The sequence below is a fragment of the Chiloscyllium punctatum genome, chromosome 26, assembly GCF_047496795.1.
Source record: "Chiloscyllium punctatum isolate Juve2018m chromosome 26, sChiPun1.3, whole genome shotgun sequence".
NCBI classification, from domain to species: Eukaryota; Metazoa; Chordata; class Chondrichthyes; order Orectolobiformes; family Hemiscylliidae; genus Chiloscyllium; species Chiloscyllium punctatum.
This window is the reverse complement of record NC_092764.1, coordinates 58,294,672-58,317,147: the sequence shown is the minus strand read 5'-3', so window position 1 is coordinate 58,317,147 and position 22,476 is coordinate 58,294,672. Positions and strand designations below refer to the sequence as shown.

General features: G+C 40.0%; 1 protein-coding gene across 1 annotated transcript; it reads left to right on the top strand.

Moving 5' to 3' along the window:
• Nucleotides 1–70: 70 nt before the first annotated feature.
• On the top strand, nt 71–22,308 carry tmppe (transmembrane protein with metallophosphoesterase domain). Its single transcript, XM_072547493.1, has 5 exons — nt 71–1,148; nt 4,162–4,272; nt 7,861–8,026; nt 10,612–10,751; nt 20,060–22,308. The coding sequence occupies exons 1-5, from the start codon at nt 452–454 to the stop codon at nt 20,248–20,250; spliced, it is 1,305 nt and encodes a 434-aa protein (XP_072403594.1). The 5' UTR covers nt 71–451; the 3' UTR covers nt 20,251–22,308.
• The last annotated feature ends 168 nt before the right edge of the window (nt 22,309–22,476 follow it).

Here is a 22,476-nt window from a genome sequence, read left to right as displayed (position 1 = left end):
GTTTCTATAAAGACAATCAAATGTCTGACTTGTATATTATTTTTTATTGCAATGCTGCTGCGAGTTATCATAACAGTATTCCTCGCGCCGGCAGAGTACCTCCACAGTGGGTTGCTATGGTCTTGCAGTTTGCAGGGCGCGCGCGGGTCGCGCGGTAGGTTTTCGAACCCGGAATCTCCGGGCCCACGTTCTAACGGAACCCGGGGCTGTCACTCCGCCCCCAAGCTGCTTGCCCGGGAGCCGAGGACGCGGTGGGCGCAGCAGAAATGCAGGGCCCCGCGAACGACTGAGGAAAGTTGGCGGTGTTTGTTGGATTGATGCAACTGTTGCAGCACTCATCGCCGGGAGTGAGTGAGTGAGTGAGTGAGGGGGAATTAACAACGAGAGCAGCAGCAGAGATTGTGAAGAGGAGGCCCGGGGTGGTTGTTGTTGCTGCTGCTGCTGCTGGAAGATGTTGTCTCTGGGCAGGTTGTCCTGGGAGGTCCGGGTCTCCCTGGCGGCCGCTGCTGTACTTTGCTCCATGGTCATTTCGCGGAGTTTCGGCGACTACTTCGACCAGACGACCCTGTTGCAGCTATTCCGGGTGCAGTTCCTGCTCTTCATCAACTGCCTCATGTCAATCGGTTCGAGGTACATCTGGAAGAGGGCCGTGTCCAACCTGCACACTCTCTCTGCCCATGGCTCCCAGTGTTTCACCGGCTGGAAGGTGGCTGTGTGGCTTTTCCTCCTCCTGGCTCACTCCAGCTTCTTCTCCCTGCTGGCCTTGGTGTCAGAAGAGCCTCACCTCTTTTCCCTGATCTCCTACACCTGCCTGGGGATGTACGTCTTCCTCATTTTCAGCCTCCTGGTGCTTGGGCTCCTGGAACAGGCCCACAAGCTGCTGCCCTTCAGCCGGGCTGCCCCCTCTCACAGCCGCAATACAGTCAAGTTGCTCCTGGCCCTCCTCTTCAGTGTTAGCTGCACTGTTGTGGGCCTTCACAATGCTCGGCAGCCTCCTGTCATCAAACAGGTGGAAATACCTGTCCACAAACTACCTCAGTCATTCCATAATTTGAGGATGGTTTTGTTAGCTGACATTCACCTAGGGCCCACAGTAGGAAGGACCAAACTTGAAACAGTTGTGAAGATGGTCAATGAACTCAATCCAGGTACGCTGCATAGCTAATAAATGGATCCACATGCTTCAACAAGAGCCAAGCCAAAGAAGGCAAAACCTTCTTTCTGCATTGGAAACCTGAAGTTAGAAAGAACAGTTCACGTGGAGAGTTTGAGAAGTTGGGCTCCAAATTAAAAGGCAGAACCTCAAGCTTTGCATGGTTACCTGAGCCAGCACATGCTAACTGGTTGCAGTCAGAGTCAAGTTAGGTCCATGTAAACAATAATTATTAAAAGAAAAGCAAGGCTATTTTTGAATGTGTAATGTATGCACAAAATAGATGAATCAGCAGCACAATTAGAGATGAATAGTTTCGTTCCAATTGCCATGATGGGGATGTAGTTACAAGCTGATCAAGGTTGGGAAATATATATTGCAGGATATTTTGAACATTTTGAAAAGATAACCAATAATTTAAAGTGAGAAATCATCCTGAAGTAATGGGTGATATAAGAACAGTAATAGGAAGGATCCTGCCTGACAAGATCAGGAAGTAGAATATGTATTGGTGGAAAAAATGGCCAGAAGATGCTGTTGGGAGTAGTTAATAAAACATCTACCATTATCAAACAATAAATAATTGGAGCTTGTAACAAAGGCAATGCAAAATTTGTGTGGTCTTTAACCTGCATATAGACTGGAAAATCAAATTGACAAAGGCAATCTGGGACATAATTTTGTAGAATACTTCCATAACCATTTTCTGAAGCCTGTTTTTGCTCCTATTTCTTATTTTCTTATTGAACCAACTTTACATAAAACTAGCCCTGTATAATGAAGCAGGGTTAATGAGTAATCCCACAAATTAACCATAGGGCTAATAAAGGTGAAGAACTGAATCTAATTAGTAGCATTAGATAAAAAGTATTCAAGAAACTTCAGGGTCAAAAAGCTGATAAAGTGGGTAGCATCGAACAGCCTACATTGGAGCATTTTAAAACGGTGTATGCAGTAGCTACAACTTTCCAAAGTGTCTTAGACTTTAGAAAGATCTCAGTGGATTGGAAGTTAGCAAATATAATGCAACTACTGATGAAAGGATGGAGACAGAAAACTGGGAATTACAGATCAGTTAGCCCAAAATGTTGGAACCTATTATCAAGCAAGTTTTAATAACGCAGTTGCAAATCATAGCATATTCAAAGTTACCATGATTTTGTCAAAGAGTCATTTTAGACAATTCCTTTTTAGTATTTTGTCAATAAAGGAGTTAAAATGCATTTGATCAAGATATCACACAAAAAGTTAAAACATAAGATAATGGTTCATTAAGTTTAAAGTGATATAATAACATGGATAGAGGAATGGTAAGAAGGAGAAGCAGATGGTGTCAGTTTCAAATTGGCAAGCTGTGACTAGAATCAGTGCTGGGTCCTGCACCATTTATGATCAATTTTATTGATTCACTCTGAGAAATCGAGAGTGTTTCCAGGTTCGCTGACAATACAACACTATTTAGAAATACAAGCTGAGAGGAGGATGCAATTAAGCTGCAAAGTGACATAGACTGGTTAAATGAGTTAACAATAGGTTTGTAAAATGAATATATGTAGAAGTGTGAAGTGATTCACTTAGTGGTAAGAAATAAAGACTTAAAGCCCCTAAATATTAATGTTCAGAGATGTTTGGGAATAGTTGTCCAAAAACATAAGAACCTAGTGTACAGATACAGTAAGCCATGAGGAAGACAAACAGCATGTTGACCTTTATTGCAAGGAGATTCAAATAGAAGAATAATGAAATCTTGCTACAATTGTACAGAGCTGTGGTGCTGACTGCAGTGTTGGTCTTCATATTTCAGCTAGGATGTACTCGTATTGGAGGCAATGTAATAAAGGTTCACTAGATTTCTTCCTAGGTTTTTCCCTCTTAAGCACTAAGTGAATTGGCCTGAATTCTTCCAAGTTTAGTAATATGAGAGGTAAGCCAATTGAAACACATGAGACACTGAGAGGTGGTTTCCCCTGCTTTGGGAAAATCAACCACAAGAACATAATCTCCAGATAAGGGGTCAGTCATTTAGGATTTAGACAAAGAGAATTCCCTTCATTCAGAAGCTGGTAAAACTTTAGAATTGTTAATCCAAAAAAGTTGTAGATGCTCTATCTTTGAAATTGTTTAAGATCCAATGTGACAGATATTTCTTTTAGCGAATCAAGGGCTAAGAGGAGCAGAAAGGTAGGATTGAGTTGGAAGATCAGTTGTGTTTTTATTGAGGTGTAAGGCTAAGGATTCAGTCCTGCTCCTGCTTGTTTAATTCCTGTGTAATAGCACATGGAATGAATTGTGTCTTCTTTCTTAACCATGCCCACTGGTAGTTTGTTGTTTTATGTCCCTCTCGATCAACACTTACAGTTCACATGGCTTGAGTGACACTCGACAAGTTGCAGTCTAGGACTACACTTTTCTCAAGTAGCCCATGTCAGTGAGCGTGTATAGAGCTGTAGAATTTAAAGGATATCAAAAGCAAAATCACTTTTGCCCTCCTGTCAGAGTGCGTTATTCCGGGTTTTATTTATTTGCCTTCCTCCTTCCTGCAGTGCACTGCAGTCAAATGTTCCCATGCTAAATTTATTTGAGATTAGCTCGCTCAGTATGGATCAGGGACCAAAATGGATTCTGAAATCCATTCTGATTTAGATGCACTCTGATTTAGAACATAGGGCAGATTTTGCACACATTTTGCACAGAGCTGTGACGATGTGGAATTCACTTGGAGGATACATGGTTGAGGGAAACTGTCAACATACAGCATGAGGTTTGATCAGTGAGTGAAAGGTTATGGGATAAGAATAGTAACTGCAATTAACTTCTTGTGGAAGTAGGGCAGTGTTGACATGGACTGGGTGTGTTTTGTTCTAATTATTCCTAGGAAGTCAAAGGAAAGCAAAAACAATGACAATATTGTCCACATGTTTCTGACAAATACTGCTGTACATATGGCCATGATTTATTTTGAATTAGTGAGATAGTAAACGTTATCTAACTAACTACATGATTTTCAGATATCATTGTGATTGTTGGTGACCTCTCAGACTCTCAGGTAGTCAACCTCCGAAAAGCCACAGAACCACTACGACAGCTGATGCCAAAATTAGGGACATACTTTGTTACAGGTAAAGGTTCTCTTCATTTAACAAGTAACAGCCATTGAAACCATGCTTTATTAAAACAAATTGGGAATTAGAGGAATTAAATGTATAAATTTTTATTTTCAATGTCACATTACGCAGGATGAACACATGCAAAATGATTTAGTCCAAGAAGGCAGACCTTCCCCTGATTCTTTCAGCAGTCTAAGGGTGCACCAACCTCTTAAATAATTGGAAAAAATCCCACTCACCAAACAGTGTGTAATTTGTAAATGTTTCTGTGCAGGTATATTGCAAATGTATGTAAAATAGACATGCATGGCAAATACAAATTAAGTCTAAATCCAAATTCTGCTACAGAGAGGGCGACAAAGAATAAAACTCACAGACCTAGGCACCAAAAACCAGAAAGTCACACTCTGTTCAGTTGACCATGAAAGTTATCACCGAAGTCTGAGGATTTGTGACAAATTTACGAGAGCAGTCACAGACAAGTAAAACAACAGCCTGACTTAATATCATTCCCAGAATTATACCTTACAACCAGACCACTCCATCAAAAGCCTTGTCCCACTGGCAGAACAGATCAACAGAGAAGATGGTACAGTGGTACACATTTGGGAGGAAGTGGCTTGTTCTGAAGTTCATGCATGTGCATTCTCAACATTGACTCTGGACCCATGTAGTATCATGGCATGAGGCCAAACAAGGGCATGAAATTCTCGAGTTTTGTACTGTCTACTTGGAGATTCTTTGAGGGTAGCAAGGGCGCAGAACGTAATCTGGAGGGAGGGTCTTTAATTCCCCATCACCAGAGTGACTTGATAGCACCGCTGCTGACCAAGTTGGCTGAGTATGGAAAGAGTAGTCAACCAAATGGGTCTGAAGCAAATGGTGAGAGAATCAATAAAAAAGGAAAGTCTACTTTACCTCACCCTCATCAGTCTATCTGTTACAAATTCATGTGTCCATAATAGGCTTAGTAGGAATGACCATTGAATATTTGTTGTGAAGACTTCACATTGAGGGTACGCTTCATCATGTATGGCACTACCAATTTGATACAGTTGATGGATTCAGAACTGATCTAGCAACTCCAAACTGGGTACCCACAAGGTGCTATTGACCATCAACAGCAAGAGGATTGTATTCAACCTCGTTTGTATCTTCACAACCCAGTATATGTCCACTCAAGCCAGGGGATCACCTCTGGTTCTAAGAGGAAGGTATAGGAGCATGCCAAGAGCACATCAGGCATATTTAAAAATGCCAACCTGGTGAAGTGACGACACCGAATTACTGGTGTGGGCTACATGGAAGGCAAAATGTGATAGACTGAGCTGTGTGATCCCACACCAACAAATCAGTTCTAAGCTCTGTAGTCCTGCCACAGAAAGTTATTAATAATGGTAGATGATCAAACGAGCTAACAGTAAGAGGAAGCTCCACTAATAACCCCAATCCGTAATGATCGCGGGAGGTGAGAAGGTATAAATTCCAAAGACGAGGCTGAAGCATTTGTCGTCATTTTGAATGAATGATCTGTCTCAGCCTCCACCAGAGGTCCCCAGCATCACAAATATCAATCATCTGTGATTCAGTGGATGAAGTCACTGGGTACCACAAAGGCATTGGGCCCAAACAGCATCCTGACTGTTGTGCATGAACTTCAGAACAAGCCACACCCTCTAGCCAAGCTCTTCTAGGACAGCTATAATACAGGCACGTACACCACAATGTAGAGCATTGTCCAGGTATATCCTGTTGACATCAATTCACTTCAGCCAATTACCATCTCATCAGTGTATTCTCAATCATCAGTGAAGTGATAGTTAGTGTCAACATCAGTGCTATCAAGTGGCATCTGCCCAACAATAATCTGCGCACTGGTTCTCCGTTTGGGTCCTACCTGGTTCCCTGCCTTCTGACCTCATTACAGTATTGGTAAAGAGCTGCTCCTGGGGCAGGATTAGAGTAACTGACTGTGCTTGACTTCAAGGTAACTTTTGATCATATGCAACATTAGAAAGTCCTGGCAAAATTGAAGTCAATGGAAGTTGCAGTGGAGCAGGGGAAGCTGTTCATTGGTTGAATTATAACCAGTAGAAGGAAAGATGATGGCTTCCAATAACTACAAATCATTTTGACCCCCGGATATCACTACAGGAGTTCCTCATGATAATGTTCTAGACCCGATCATTTTCAGCTGCTTTATCAGTGACTCTGTCTGTCAGGGCAGCACAGTGGCTCAGTGGTTAGCACTGCTGCCTCAGATTGCTAGGGATCTGGGTTCGATTCCACCTTTGGGTGACTACCTGTGTGGAGTTTGCATGTTTTCTCTGTGTCTGTGTGGCTTTCCTCTGGGTGCTCCAATTTTCTCCCACAGTCCAAAGATGTGCAGATTGGGTGGATTGGCTATGCTAAATTGTCCAGGGGTGTGTAGGCGAGGTTGGTTACTCGTGGGAAATGCAAGGTTATCGGGTAGGGGGTGAGTCTGGGTGGGATGCCCTGCAGAATTGGTGTGGACTCAAGAGGTTGAATGGCCTGCTTCCACATTGTAGGGTCTGTGATTCAATTCTGTGATCATGATGGCAGAAATAGGTATGACTACTGATGATTGTGCAGAACTCAGTCTTGTTTGTGACACTTCAGATATTGAAACAATTCAGTTTTGCATGCAGCAAGACCTAGACAACACTAATTCCCAGACTGGGTATGGTGTGAATTTAACTTGTCACTTAAGTTCCAGGCAATGACCGTCTCTAATAAGAGAAAATCTAACCATTGCCCCTTGACATTCAATGGCATTACCATTGCTGAATCCCTACTTTCAACATCTTGAAGTTTACCATTCAGCAGAAACTGAACTGGACCAACTATATAATTACCATAGCTACAATACCAGGTTAAGACTGAGAATTCTATGACCTCTTGTTTCCCAAAGTCTGTCCTGTATTTTCCAGACCCAAGTCAGGAGTATAATGGAATATTTTCCAGTTATCTGGATGACTGCAGCTCGAACAATGCGATGTCATCAGGGTCAAAGCACTGACTTGATCAATGTCTTAAAAAATCTTTTCCCTCCCACTGTCAGTGCGCAAGACTCCTTTGATAGCACCTTCCAAACCTGTGATCTCCACCATCTAGAAAGCACGTTAATTCTCCCAGCTGCAGGTTCTCCTCCAAGCCATACACCATCCTAATTTTGGAAGTATATCAAATATGTCTCTGTTCTCTATCACTGGCTCAAAAACCTACAATGTCTTTGGGTTTAGCTACACCCAGATGGACTGCAAAAGTTCGAGAAGGCAGATTGTCACTATCTTCTCAAGAACATTTGGGGATAGGCAATAGATGCTGCCCTAGTCAGTGATGCCCCCATGATGTGAAATAATAATAAATATTCCCATGTTTACCATGTTACAAGGATTCTCACATTCTGATTACGCCAGCAGTCAGGATTTCCAGTCTTTTCTCTTGGTTGTTCAGATAACATAGAATTCATGAGCATGTTCTCCCTCATTTTTTTTAACCTCGTTAATTTGAGACGACTGATGGAAGTGTGGCTGAATAAACCGTAACGTATGTGTCACCTTTTTGAATGACTCCCAGGTAACCACGACTATTACAGTGCTGATGTCACGAACTGGTTTAAGCATCTACAGTCCCTAAATATCCGGCCGCTCCACAATGACCATGTGAAGATTCACAGTCTCCGTGAGGATAAGGACTGGTTCTGTCTGGCTGGGGTTGATGACATCGAAGCAGAGATGTTACGGTGGGTTCATCCTTTTCCATCCTGCCACTGTGTACTCAGTCTTGTGGAATGTGTTCCAAAGGTATAGAATGCAGCAGCTTTTCTGAGAAAGTCAAATATCTGGCACACAGTAGCGGGCCTCCTTTTTCCTCATTGAGTCATGCACAAAAAGCAAGCAGGAAGTTTGTTACATTTTCCCTTTTAACAAAATGTCAGTGATTTGTTCACTGAAATGTAATGCACAACTGCATACTTGTCAAAGTGAAACCTTGCAGATTTTCTTTCCCTGAACGTAAAGTTCAAGCCACACATTCCCGTGTGATTCCAACTACTACGTCCTTTATTTAAACCGAGATTATGATTGTGAAAATAATACACAACTTTGAAAATTATGCCAATAGCATTTGCTGTGCAGGATTGGTTAAATGGCCAGTTATGGTGCCTTAACTCCAAGGATGGATGGAGAATAATGAAATGAATTGAAAAAAATGGAGGCCATCAGTTTTTATAAAGTAACTGTTTGAATCCACATATAGCTGTGTGCATGGTTTTATTGGATTGTTCTAGTGAGACTATGGTATACCCCATTCCATGCATGAGAAGGTACTCTTGAAATCAGAGGCGCTTTGTAGATGTTGCAGATCTGGGAAAACCTTCAAATGCACCTTATATCTCAGTTTGAAAATTGACCCCAAAAATGGGAATTTTGGACTTAGAATGTTTACAAAATAATTACAATGATTATTTTTTAAAATGTACTTGAGTACCACGTAATAATTGAAATCATGAAATAACATTTTGTTAAAAACACAGAAATTAATGTTTATCCCTGAGCCCATCGGAATTTAGTGGTGCATCAGATATTTTACAGTCTCCTGAAGGTTGCTAAGCAGACTAGTTTTTGAACCAACCTGTTCAGAGATGTCCTGGTGTACCCCTAGAGCTGTTGGGATTTGAGCCCAGGCTTCCTGGTTCAGAGATAGGACATTGTCACAGTCTTGTTCAATGGTTAACAGACGATCTATGCCTAACTGAGGAACCTGCTAAGACACACATCTAAAGCAGGTGAGACTTGAACCCAGGCCTCCTGGTCCAGGCGTAGGGACACTGCCACGGCACCACAAGAGAGCCTTTGGAGAATGGCTGACAGCTGTAGGCTTGGAATCCCCACCCCACCGGGGATTCAAGTATGCGAAAGACGAGATGCTGGCCATTTAATTACCTGTGGGCACTTTAATTTCATTTGGCCTCCCCATTGGTAGACACTTAGAGGTCCAACTTATTTACCAGCCAATCAGGGGGAAATCAGAGAGCGAGAACTAAATCCCAGTGAAGGGAACCAGATCAACATCGTAAGGGCCCCTAGGTTGTAGCCAGACTGCTGTCTTTGCTGTGACATAATTTACTGTGGGTTAGATTGCCCGAAGTCTTTATTCCTTATCTCAGCTAAGGCATTGAACAGAGGCTCTGGAGTGTGGAACGTATTACCTCTGTGTTGAATTAATCTCCTCCCCTAAGGATCAATTCAGAGCAGCAAAGTATATTGGGCAGTGTCACATTTGTCAGCCTTCTTAGTTCCACGTCTGAGCTTTTTGCGGTGGGGCTAGTGGAGTGGAATATCCAAGGGGAGAAAACGGAGATATTAAGTACTGCAATATTAAGTTGCTTTTCTCTTTATGCAAGTTGCTTAAAAAACTGCTGAGTACCAAGATATCAGAAAAAGACTTTACCCTGAACCACTTAGTGTTCCACACAGGGAATGTCCTTATGTCAATTTTTTTTAAAAAAGTTTAACAAGAAATAGCATTTCAATAGAACTGGAAAATGAGGAGTACAAAGCTGGGTCTGAGAGATTAAGAGCAAATCTTATCTCTGTGATGATGCTGTTCCTTTAACGAGATCATGTTGTCCTTGGTTTCTTTTTGGAGCGTGAAGACAGAGGTTCTGATATGTCTGGGTTGATCTACTTGAAGAAGCTTTTATGTTTGACAAAAAATCACTTGTACAATGAAAGGGGAGCAGCCAATTCTCCCAGTTCAGGGTTTGTTTTGGTTTGGTTAGGTTTTAGCAGTCTGGCTGTTTTGCAAGTGCTAGTCAGGTTTTAGCTGGGAAGTCAGAGAAGCTGCTGGACCCAAAGAAACAGCTCCTTACTGATCCAGTCTCTCTACAGTCTCTCTCCTGTAAAAACCTGTGTTTGAATTGATCTTTTTTCCCCAAGGGGTATTTGTGGGGATATTGCAAGTATTTAGGACAGCAACATTAAGTTGCGATAGAATCGATTGGGTTTTCAGATAAGTTATTCTATGTTCTGTACTCATTTGTTTGTGTGTAAATAAATCCTGTTTTATTTAAAACAGAGAGGTTGGGCCAGCGACATCACTCCTGGTACATACACGTCTCACCTGCTTACAACAACTAGAAAAGTTAGGGTCTGGACTACCTTCTTGAAATGTTTTGAGGGAGTCTGGCCTGGTCCATGACACCTCTTTCTCTCTGTACCCTATTACAGAACAAGGATATGAAAGGAGCTAGGTGGATCACTCTACCCATGTATTATTGATCACTTTAGTGTATCTCATGACCTGCCTGTTGCTGTTTTTGTGTAGGTATCCTGGACATGGTATGGACTTAAATAAAGCACTAAATGGTTGCAGTACTAAAGATGCTATAGTATTGTTGGCACACCAACCAATAGCTGCTAAACGTGCCTTACAAAGTAGACCAGATATCAGCTTGATTCTCTCAGGTATGCACCTCCTCTGTTATTTCTTGTTTAGTTTTGTCCTTTAATGCAAAAAACATCTGGTGTGAAAATCAGAATCTGTTAAAGCAAAGTCTAAAGTAGTATTTGTTGGTACAGAGTTCGTTTGCAATTAATTTACATGATTTTTCTAACCATTTCCAGTAACTTGAAAGTTAGAAGGGTTCAGAAAGAGATGTGGATGACCCAGGTTCATGTTATAATCCTCTGCAAAAAGTGAGAAAGGTTATTACATTTTCTGGTACTTATATTTATTTCTTGACCTTAAAGTTGTTAATGCTGTGCTCTGAAATGGTCCGGTAAATAGAATGTGATTTCTTCATAAAGCATTCCTTCTTGGTTTAGATATTTATTGATTTGAATCTGAAGTCATGCTATTGGACCTGTTGAGTCTACCTCTATTTGCTGAGTTTATTTAAGTGCTTTATTATAACTCAGTGTTGCTATTCCGAGGCTTTCGCTGCTCCGCTGTTGTTATGGAGTAAATTGGTTAATATCTTCAAGAGTCTGCACAATTTAGAAACCAAGAAGTTGATTTCTCCTTTGCCTTGCTCCTGCAATAGCTTTGCCAAATAAGTTACTTGCCAGTAGACCCCGGATTTTCAGTCCTTATCTACTTGTTATTCACTAAATGTTAGGGCTTGCACATTTAGGTACAAATTCCTTTTCTTGGTGTGGTACGTCTTGACTGCCAAACGGCCTCTGCAGCACTGAAATGTTACTTTTACAAGTGTGTAGTCTTGTTCTTCAGAATTTAATTGTTGTTGTAGAATTTTTAAGAATTTTTTTTTACATCTGCTTTCTGTCACTTTTGTTTCTTTCAACAACAGCTTGTTTTTATAAGCATTTTTAAAAGTAGTTTATGACAATTCACAAGGATATCTTTCTCTCCATTCTGTTCTCCCTCCTTTTATTTCGCATTTTGTTCCATGAATTTATCATTAAATATTCTAATTTATACTTATTTGTTTAGAGTCTGTGAGACTTTGTGAGGATTTTTAATCTTATTGGTTGAGGACTCTCTCTGTTGTTTGCCCTACTTTTACATGTTACAGGTGTCCTGAAGAGGGTGGGGCAATGAAAAGGCTATTGAGGAATAATGAATTATTGTTCAAAAGCCTACACAAGTCTATGGGGAATTGTAAAGCACGGGCAAAGGTGAACACCATTCTTTCACCGCTGATTGTAAAATCCTGGCTATTACTTTTTAAGCCAAACTTCTCCTCTTTTGTCCAAGACACCTTTTCATTACTTCCAATATCCACTTATTTCACCTTGCAACAGGAGGTATCCTGGTGTTAACTCTGAGATTACAGCAGCGTGTTGTGATCAGGTTGGAGTTGGGCATACTTTAATGGGACAGGTTTGCACATATTGAGCCAATGCAGTCAGAAGAAATGGAGAGAGGAAAATAAAGCTTAAAATGAGATAATATTCATTACAGTGAGGCAAAGGAAGTTTTTTTGTTTTGAGAGAGCAAGGCTCCTGGGGCAGTACACCAAGGTTCAAAAGAGTAGGAGAGAAAAGAAAAGAACTGTGTTAGCACAGGTTAAATAATGCCAAGTTTGAGTTTTTAAAATTAGATTTTGGGATAAGGGAGACACTGAAGGAGGCAAGTTTTTACACATTTCACACTTCTGATAAAGAATGAGTCATGTTTGAACTCAGTGCAAAGAATCTTATATTTTATTGGAATGATAGAATCGCTACAGTGCAGAAGCAGGCCATTCGGCCCATCGAATCCACACCAACCCTCTGAAGAGCATCCCACCCTGACCCACCACCTACTTTATCCCTGTAACCCCACATTTTCCATGGCTAATCCACCTAGCCTGCACATCCCTGGACACTATGGGGCAATTTAGCATGGCCATTCCACCTAACCTGCACATCTTTGGGCATTTTCTGATTCAGTATGTGGATGTACCTACTAGAGAAGGTGCAAAACTTGACCTACTCTTGGAAAATGAGGCAGGGCAGGTGACTGAGGTGTCAGTGGGGGAGCACTTTGGGGCCAGCGACCATAATTCTATTCGTTTTAAAATAGTGATGGAAGTTCTAAATTGGAGGAAGGCCAATTTTGATGGGATTAGGCAAGCACTTTCAAAAGCTGATTAGAGGCAGATGTTCGCAGGTAAAGGGATGGCTGGAAAATGGGAAGCCTTCAGAAATGAGATAATAAGAATCCAGAGAAAGTTTATTCCTGTCAGGGTGAAAGGGAAGGCTGGTAGGTATAGGAAATGCTGGATGACTAAAGAAATTGAGTGTTTGGTTAAGAAAAAGAAGGAAGCATATGTCAGGGACAGACAGGATAGATTGAGTGAATCCTTAGAAGATCATAAAGAAAGTAGGAGTATACTTAAGAGGGAAATCAGGAGGGCAAAACGGGGACATGAGATAGCTTTGGCAAATAGAATTAAGGATAATCCAAAGGGTTTTTGCAAATATATTAAGGACGAAAGGGTAACGAGGGAGAGAATAGGGCCCCTCAAAGATCAGCAAGGTGGCCTTTGTGTGGAGCTACAGAAAATGGGGTAGATACTAAATGAATATTTTGCATCAGTATTTACTGTGGAAAAGGATATGGAAGATATAGAATGTAGGGAAATAGATGGTGACATCTTGCAAAATGTCCAGATTACAGAGGAGGAAGTGCTGGATGTCTTGAAATGGTTAAACGTGGATAAATCCCCAGGAACTGATCAGGTGTACCCGAGAACTTTGTGGGAAGCTAGAGAAGTGATTGCTGGGCCTTTTGCTGAGATATTTGTATCATCGATAGTCACAGGTGAGGTGCTGGAAGACTGGAGGTTGGCAAACGTGGTGCCACTGTTAAAGACAAGCCAGGGAACTATAGACCAGTGAGCCTGACCTCTGTGGTGGGGAAATTGTTGAAGGGAATTCAGAGAGACAGGATGTACATGTATTTGGAAAGGCAAGGACTGATTCGGGATAATCAACATGGCTTTGTGCGTGGGAAGTCATGTCTCACAAAGTTGATTGGGTTTTTTGAAGAAGTAACAAAGAAGATTGATGAGGGCAGAGCAGTAGATGTGATCTATATGGACTTCAGTAAGGCATTCGACAAGGTTCCCCATGGGAGACTGATTAGGAAGGTTAGATCTAGTGGAATACAGGGAGAACTAGCCATTTGGATACAGAACTGGCTCAAAAGTAGAAGAAGAGGGTGGTGGTGGAGGGTTGTTTTTCAGACTGGAGGCCTGTGACCAGTGGAGTGCCACAAGGATTGGTGCTGGGCCCTCTACTTTTTGTCATTTACATAAATGATTTCGATGCGAGCATAAGAGGTACAGTTAGTAAGTTTGCAAATGACACCAGAATTGGAGGTGTAGTGGACAGCGAAGAGGGTTACCTCAGATTACAACAGGATCTGGACCAGATGGGCCAATGGGCTGAGAAGTGGCAGATGGAGTTTAATTCAGATAAATGTGAGATGCTGCATTTTGGGAAAGCAACTCTTAGCAGGACTTATACACTTAATGGTAAGGTCCTAGGGAGTGTTGCTGAACAAAGAGACCTTGGAGTGCAGGTTCATAGCTCCTTGAAGGTGGAGTCGCAGGTAGATAGGATAGTGAAGAAGGTGTTTGGTATGCTTTCCTTTATTGGTCAGAGTATTGAGTACAGGAGTTGGGAGGTCATGTTGCGGCTGTACAGGACATTGGTTCGGCCACTGTTGGAATATTGCGTGCAATTCTGGTCTCCTTCCTATCGGAAAGATGTTGTGAAACTTGAAAGGGTTCAGAAAAGATTTAAGGATGTTGCCAGGGTTGGAGGATCTGAGCTATAGGGAGAGGCTGAACAGGCTGGGGCTGTTTTCCCTGGAGCATCAGAGACTGAGGGGTGACCCTATAGAGGTTTACAAAATTATGAGGGGCATGAATAGGATAAATAGACAAAGACTTTTCCCTGGGGTTGGGGAGTCCAGAACGAGAGGGCATAGGTTCAAGGTGAGAGGGGAAAGATATAAAAGAGACCTAAGGGGCAACTTTTTCACGCAGAGGGTGGTACGTGTATGGAATGAGCTGCCAGAGGATGTGGTGGAGGCTGGTACAATTGCAGCATTTAAGAGGCATTTGGATGGTTATATGAATAGGAAGGGTTTGGAGGGATATGGGCCGGGCGCTGGCAGGTGGGACCAGATTGTGTTGGGATATCTGGTCGGCATGGACAGGTTGGACCGAAGGTCTGTTTCCATGCTGTACATCTCTATGACTCTATCTAGAATTCAGTATTAAGGCAATATTTGCATGCATACTCGTCTCTCATTTTGACACCAACATTTTTTAAGCCAAGATTTGTTCAATGGCCAACCAAGTAACTGACTGAGTGTTTCAAACGGATTTGTGTCTGACATGTTATCGTCAAACATGGTTTGAAGGAATACCTGAGAACAAATGGAATGTGGGAATAATGGATCGATAGATTGAATTCATTGGATGTGAATCAGTAGGATGTGAGGTTCATGGGGTGTGGTTAACTGAAATAAAGCACTCACTAAAAAGTGTGGCCTTGAACTCTATTTAAATACATTTATGTTTTGGAGTATAACACTGATGAGGATGGTGATGTCAAAATGTACAGTTTCAGGGGCATGATTAGCCACCCTATTTTCTGAAAAATTAGCTTCATGATTAATGAAAGAATGAAATTACAGGGTGGACCTGTGTTATTTCTTTAGCAAAGAGGAAACTAGGTACGGCCATAGCAATTTCATTGTTGTACAGAACTAAGATCTGAAGCAACGTTTTTGAAGTGGAGGCTGATGATATATACATAGAGTCAGAGAGTCAAAGAGATGTAGGTTTGGCCAGATGATCAACATTTGTGGAAAAAATTTATTAATAATATGATTTATTGACTGCTTATGAGGTGTGGCCAGACTTTGACAAATTTAGAAAGACTGAGAATAACACCATGGAAGACTACATAATGGAATTCAGCAGGTTGTATGCAAGACCCCATTCGAAAATGTCTCAATGTGTACTGGCATTTAAGTTATTAAACTGGGTCAAAGTATCAAATAGGAACCCAATTCTAGTTTTGACTGGAGTTAAATTTGCAGAATGTGCACCACAAGAATAAATGTGGGAAGCTCTGAAAATATGTCTATCCTTTCCAGCAGCATTGATAGCAATAAAGATCGGCAATCGGAGGACATGATGTTAAAAAATTGGTGAGGCCGTCCAGGTACAGGTCTCAGGCAACAGTTACAGTTCTCCTTTCATACTACTAGAAATGAGAGCAGAAATGTTTTTGATAATTTTGAGAATCAAAGAGAAATAGAGGTTTACAAAAGTGAATGAACTCCAGAATTGTTCATCATTGATGTTCAAGTGCAATTACCTCTACACCATGAATTGTCCCAAACATTCTAATTAGGTATTCAAAATCAAACAGAAATGGGGGATTCAGAGGAGATGTTACTTTATTGTCTGACAGCCCAAATGGTGTTTAATAGCAATATTTAATAAGGTTAGAATATTTTTGATACTAAAATATGATTGAAGAAATGCAGATTACATACTGATGGGTATGTGGCATTGATTTAAAGATCTGTTCCTCACACTAATTTCATACATATTGACATAGCTGCTTTTCTATAGTTGTCAGCAGTCAGACGTAAGTGACTATTAAGTTAAACATGTGTTGAAAAATTGCTTTCTTTTCCATCCATCCAGCCTGTATTAAAGGCCGTAGTTATATTTCCAATGTTGCTATATAATCTGCGCAACTAAAGAACTGTTATTTAATGAATCACTTGTCCCTTTTATTACAAAGATTGCTAACTTGGAAATTGGACTGTGCATTTGAGCTGTTCCTTTGTACAGTTCCTCAGGAAAATGTAGTACTTTTGGTTTAAGGGCAGTTCTTTGCTGTGCCTTTTTTCACAGTGATTTCCAGATTTGTACTGCTGACTTGACTAGTCACTTTATAGAAGGAGGAAGTTAATATCAAAGGAATGCTAGCCTTGCATGCTTCGCATCTATAGAAATGAAATAGAAAAGGTTTGAGGGCCGAGCCCAGGACTGCTTTCTTGGACTGGAGATGCTGTTGGACACAAAAGGACCATTAGAACAGAAATTATGAAGATGGAGGAACTGATGTTACCCCTAACTGTTGTCGTTTGCTTGCAGTTGAACCCCACTATTCTTGAAGCCATCACAAAAGATTTTATAAACGTATCCCAATTTACCTATCTTTCAGATCCAGATTGATAGACAGCATGGTCCTAGTTTCTGTACTGAACAAAATTCAATATTTATTTCAAATAGTTAAACTCTAGCTACAGGTAAACAGTAATAAACCATCAGATACAATGCTACTAAGTTCTAATCCCCTTATAAATGCACCATTACAAATACACAAGCAAAGAGGCAGGGTGAGATAAATTATGAACAGAGGGGAAAATCTGGAAAGACAGTTCCATAGTCTTTGTTCCCAGGTTCTGTTGTTGAGAAGATCTTTAGGGAGTTTCTGTTGGCCTACACATTGCTTCAACTATCTTTCTCCAGATGTTTCCACAAGTTGGTAAGAGACACAAGGTGACTGGTTATTAAAATTATCTGTCTTTCCAGTTCAAAGTTAGTGCTTCCAATAACTATTACTAGAAAGATCAAAATCTTCTTAAGGTTTATTGTGTGTTTTGACTGCAGAGAACAGAGAGACTCCTCCTGAGTTGGTGAAGAACCAAGTACTCCCCTGGCTCTCTCTCTTTTCCTCTCTAAGCTCTTTCTAATTTCTCCAAACTCTTTCTCATTTCTATAGTTTTTGCAAACACCAATTATAAAGTCAGTTATTTAGCTGAAATAAATAAATACTCTGTATAACGTTTTAATGAACTGCTAGGGCCTGAGGAGTCAAGGCCTAATGCCTGGTCTATGTTGAGATAACTGATCTTAACCAGGTGAGTTCCAAAATCTTATAATCCCAAGGTGAGGTGGTTGGTGGAATGGAATGCACAAATCAGCCTGTTCCTGTTTATTATCCTATGCATACTACCTGTTTGTCACATCAGGTCAGGTATAGGTTCCACTGCAATGTTCCCTTGCCCTCAAATTTCATCTGTGACTAAGCCACTCAAGACTACTCATACTGTGGAAACCACCGTCTAGAATAAGTACTTGTCTTCAGATCAAAAGAAAATAAGGGAAAAATATTGGAGCAGAAAATAAAGATAAGGAAAATTGTACTAATTTGTGACATTGCAGAGGTTCTGAGACAATCTTTTGACAATTTTCTTCAACTCCAGAGATCTTATCAGGCTACACGAATGAGTTTGCTTTCTTTCTGTGATTAAAGCGTTCGTGAAAGTTTGTTTGCCACAGAAGACTTCATTGAACACACTTTGTTTTAGTGCTCAATTGAGTTCATATTATATAGTAATATACAACTACATACAAAAGAAACCTGTGTTTAAAATTTATACAAACTACTTGATCCTGCATTTGCAGCAGGGAGTTATGTTCAAAGTCATCTTATATAAAGGAGGAAACCACAGAAAAGTCGCTGTTTTGAAATGGGGTTAAATGCAATCTTGTTAATTCTGCAAATACTCTTGATTAAACATTTGTCATGGGCAAACAGGAATCTCTGTAGTTAAAGGATCATTGTTTTCTTCCTGATTGGGAAAGCAGTGTTTTATTACTTTTCTGCTTCCTGAGCCCCTGGCTTGATTGACGTTGAATTTATTATATTGACTAGATCATTCATTTAATTGTTGCTTTTAACTTAAAGAGCTTTTTATTCACTCACGAGGTGAGGGTGTCACTGGCGAGGCCAGCATTTATTGCCCATCCCTAATTGCCCAGAGGGTAGTTAAGAGTCAACCATATTGCTCTTGATCTGGAATAAGCTGTAAGCCAGACCAGGTGAGGATGGTAGATTTAACAGGAACAGAAATAAAGAGTACTGGGCTAATGGTAAGATTCTTGTCAGTGTAGATGAGCAAAGCGATCTCTGTCCATGTAAATGGATCCATGAAAGTTGCCACCTAGGTTGATAGGATTGTTAAGAAGACATACGGTGTGTTAATTTTTATTGGTAAAAGGATTGAGTTTTGGAGCCATGAGGTCATGTTGCAGCTTGGAGAATTGCATAAAGTCTGGTCATTATAGGAAGGATGTGGAAGCTTTGGAAAGGGTTCAGAGGAGATTTACTAGGATATTGACTGCTATGGAGGGAAGGTTTTATGAGGAAAGGCTGAGGGACTTGAAGCTGTTTTTGTTAGAAGAAGGTTGGGAGATGACTTAATTGAGACATATGAGATAATCAGAGAGTTAGATAGGGTGGACAGTGAGAGCCTTTGTCCTTGGGTAGTGATGGCTAGCACGAGGAGGCATAGCTTTAAATTGAGAGGTGATAGATATAGGACAGATGTCAGAGGTGGTTTCTTTACTCAGAGTAGTAGGGTCGTGGAATGCACCGCCTGCAACAGTAGCAGACTTGCCAACTTTAAGGGCATTTAAATGGTCATTGGATAAACATATGGATGATAATGGAATAATGTAGGATAGTTGGGCTTCAGATTGGTTCCACAGGTCAGTGCAACATCAAGGGCCGAAGGACCTGTACTGCCTTGTAATGTTTTATGTTCTATTTCCTTCCCTAAAGGACATTAGTGAACCAGATGGGGTTTTCCTGACAATCAACCATAATTTCATGGTCATCGTTAGGCTATTAATGCCAGAAACCTTTTAAAAAATTGAAGTTAAATTCTACCATCTGCCATGGGTTTCGAACCCGGCTCCCCAGAACATTCGCTGAGTTTCTAGATTAATAGTCTTGCAATAATACCATTGGAACATCGCCTCCCCACCACTGCTTTTTATATCACTTCTTTCACAATATTAGGACATCTTTAAATCCAATAAAGTATATTTTGAAATTTAAGACATCTATAATGTAAAAACATTTCTGTTTAAATAATCCAATATGTGTGTATATGCATCCTGAGTTCTGCTCCCTCACATATGAAATGATGGAATGATTTCACGCAATGAAATGTATGTTGGCACAGTAAGTGTAGATGTAATTGGCTACTATGGCATTTTCTTTACAAGGAAACATAGGAAATACGAGCAGGAGTAGAGCATTCAGTCCCTTGAGCTTGCTGAAACATATTGATCCACAAGGCTGTGTAAAATCTTGGGCATTGTTGGTATAGTGAGCATATGTTTCACTACTGGATTGTGTTATTCTAATTCACAACATCTTGGTTGGAATTATTAATGGAAATGTAATATCTAAGTTATTCTTACTCTTACTTTCAACAGGTCATACTCATGCTGGGCAGATTTTTCCACTGGCAATAGCTGCTTATTTTTTGAATCCATATTTTGAAGGTCTTTACAAAGCTGGTGAGAACAATTTAGTGTACGTAACTCCTGGGACAATTTACTACGGAATTCCAATGAGACTTGGAAGCAGAGCAGAAATAACAGAAATCATTTTTAAGATCAGATGAACTGGTCCTTATGTTGCAGACCCTCCTTTCATGAGCAGTGAATGTTACACCCAGGCGTATTTTAGGTATTGAATTTGAAGAATAAGTAGGTAATCTGCATGTATAATAATTAATAAATCACCTGAGTTAATTAACTTTTAAGCAGATCTATACACATTTTCCCAACTGTAGAATTGTGACTAAGATTGCCTTATAACATTGTTGTTACAATGTGGGAATTGGACTAAGAAGCAGCGCTACATAATCATATTTACATTTATGCCCTTTTAGTCTCCAGGTGATGTATGGGCTACTTGTATTAGATTGAGAGCTTCTGATCTCTAATGATGAGTTGGGGATTGATTGAGCAGGACTGTGAATTACTTTGCACTCTTTATCTGCCTGCAACAATTCACAGCAAGACAGTATGTGCCAGATGCTGGATCCAATCCATGGCACTATTCAAAGATAAATATTGAATTTTGTCCACACCAGTCCAACACCAGCATCTCCACATCAAAGATAAATGCACAGTGTTCAATGCCCATTTCAAACATGTGTCCCTAACATGCATATCTTTTTTTTTATGCTCACTTTGCTGACTTCTATCTCATTGCAAATTATATAAAAATCATTCTGTTGCCTGATTTTGTACTTTTTTTGTTTAAATTTGTAATTTGATAAATCTCTGTAATTACAGTTTATTAATGTCCTAAATTACTGGTAATGCTTTGAATTCCTGAAAATAGTGCAATGTTAACTACTGCCTTGTTCGGAAGTAGATATGTAAATACTGTTCTTTTCGATGTAATTTTAAATACTTTTGACTTGACTTTATACCTCTGAACATGTTTAACTCTCAGAGCAATGCCTTGAAATTTAATTATATTTGCAATACATCCACGCTTCCTGCAAGTTAAAAACTGTTAATGCTGAATTTATGTGGCAGTTTTGGAGGACTTTTGTCATGCCACTCATTTTTTAAGAAAGATAGGCTGTGGAGGAAAAGTGATTTCCACTTTAGTTGGTCATAGGTGAATCTGTTTAATTTAGGGTACCAAATGCTTACCTACTTTGACACCATTTGGAGTTTGTAGTTCTTTCCTGTAATAAACAGCAGTAAGTCTCTGACATTCTAAGTAGAATGACCAGATTGAATGTTTTAAATCCAATGAAGAGCTCTTGGCATCCAGGCCAAGCTGTAGAAAATGACATTTTTAAAGATTTAATTGAAAAGTAGGATGCTGAAAATCTGAGATGCAAACAGAAATTTCTGGAAAAAAAAGACACTCAGCAACTTAGGCAGTATCTATGTAGAGAGTGTAAAAGAGTTTACGTTTCATTTCTGTAACATATCAGAAATAAATCTAATCCTGATCACTTGATTTTTTTTAATATTCAAAACTTGAATTATTCAATAATTTGAATTATGCCAGTGACAGTAAGAAATTAGTGCTACAAAAATGAATACTTAGCCAAATTCAAGATGCAGCCTTGAATTGAGTACAAAGATGTTTATTGGTTCTCAATAGCTTAGTGAACTGAAGGAGGGTTGGCGTGGGTGAGGGTAAACTTAATGTTAAAAAGGGAAACCAGGAATTATGTAAACTTAAAATAAAACAAAATGCTGAAAATCTACAACACGTGGAGTGAAATGAAAAGATGATCGAATACTTTGGAGATTGAACCTTTCATCAGAAGCAAGTTATTTATTTTTTGGAAGAGATACTTTATGTCTTTAAAGGAACCTTACTCATTTTGTTGCTTCCAATCAATCCCAAATCAATTACACCATCTTTTTGTGCACCATATTGAAAGCAAATTATGTAGATCTAATCTAACATTCAGGCATAACATAATTCCAACATTATAGTATGTTTGTTTAGAAAGACAATGCTGGATTTGATTAGATGTACAGGATTGGTGCTACACTGTAAAATGTAACAGCAAGCCACAACTTACTATGGTCATATTATCCTGTGGAATTTTTTTTTGTTTAAAGATTAATAAATTTTATTCTACCAAACAGAACTGTGTCTTCCATTTCCAAAATGTTATCTATTTGGCCACTTTGAAAGTATGAGATGATCAAGAGTGTGAACTGGAACTAATAAAGTCAAGCATACTGAGAATAATATGACAAAGTCAAGTGTGTTTTAACTTTTACTCTCTTTGAATGATAAGAGTGAGAGCAGAGATTTTTAAAGCAGCATTATTGGCTGGCTGGGATATTTCTCATTTCTCATC

Coding starts and splice junctions, on each gene's coding strand:
- tmppe (XM_072547493.1), top strand. CDS start 452: ATGTTGTCTCTGGGCAGGTTGTCCTGGGAGGTCCGGGTCTCCCTGGCG. Junction 4,273..7,860: donor AGGGACATACTTTGTTACAG/GTAAAGGTTCTC, acceptor AATGACTCCCAG/GTAACCACGACTATTACAGT. Junction 10,752..20,059: donor TATCAGCTTGATTCTCTCAG/GTATGCACCTCC, acceptor TACTTTCAACAG/GTCATACTCATGCTGGGCAG.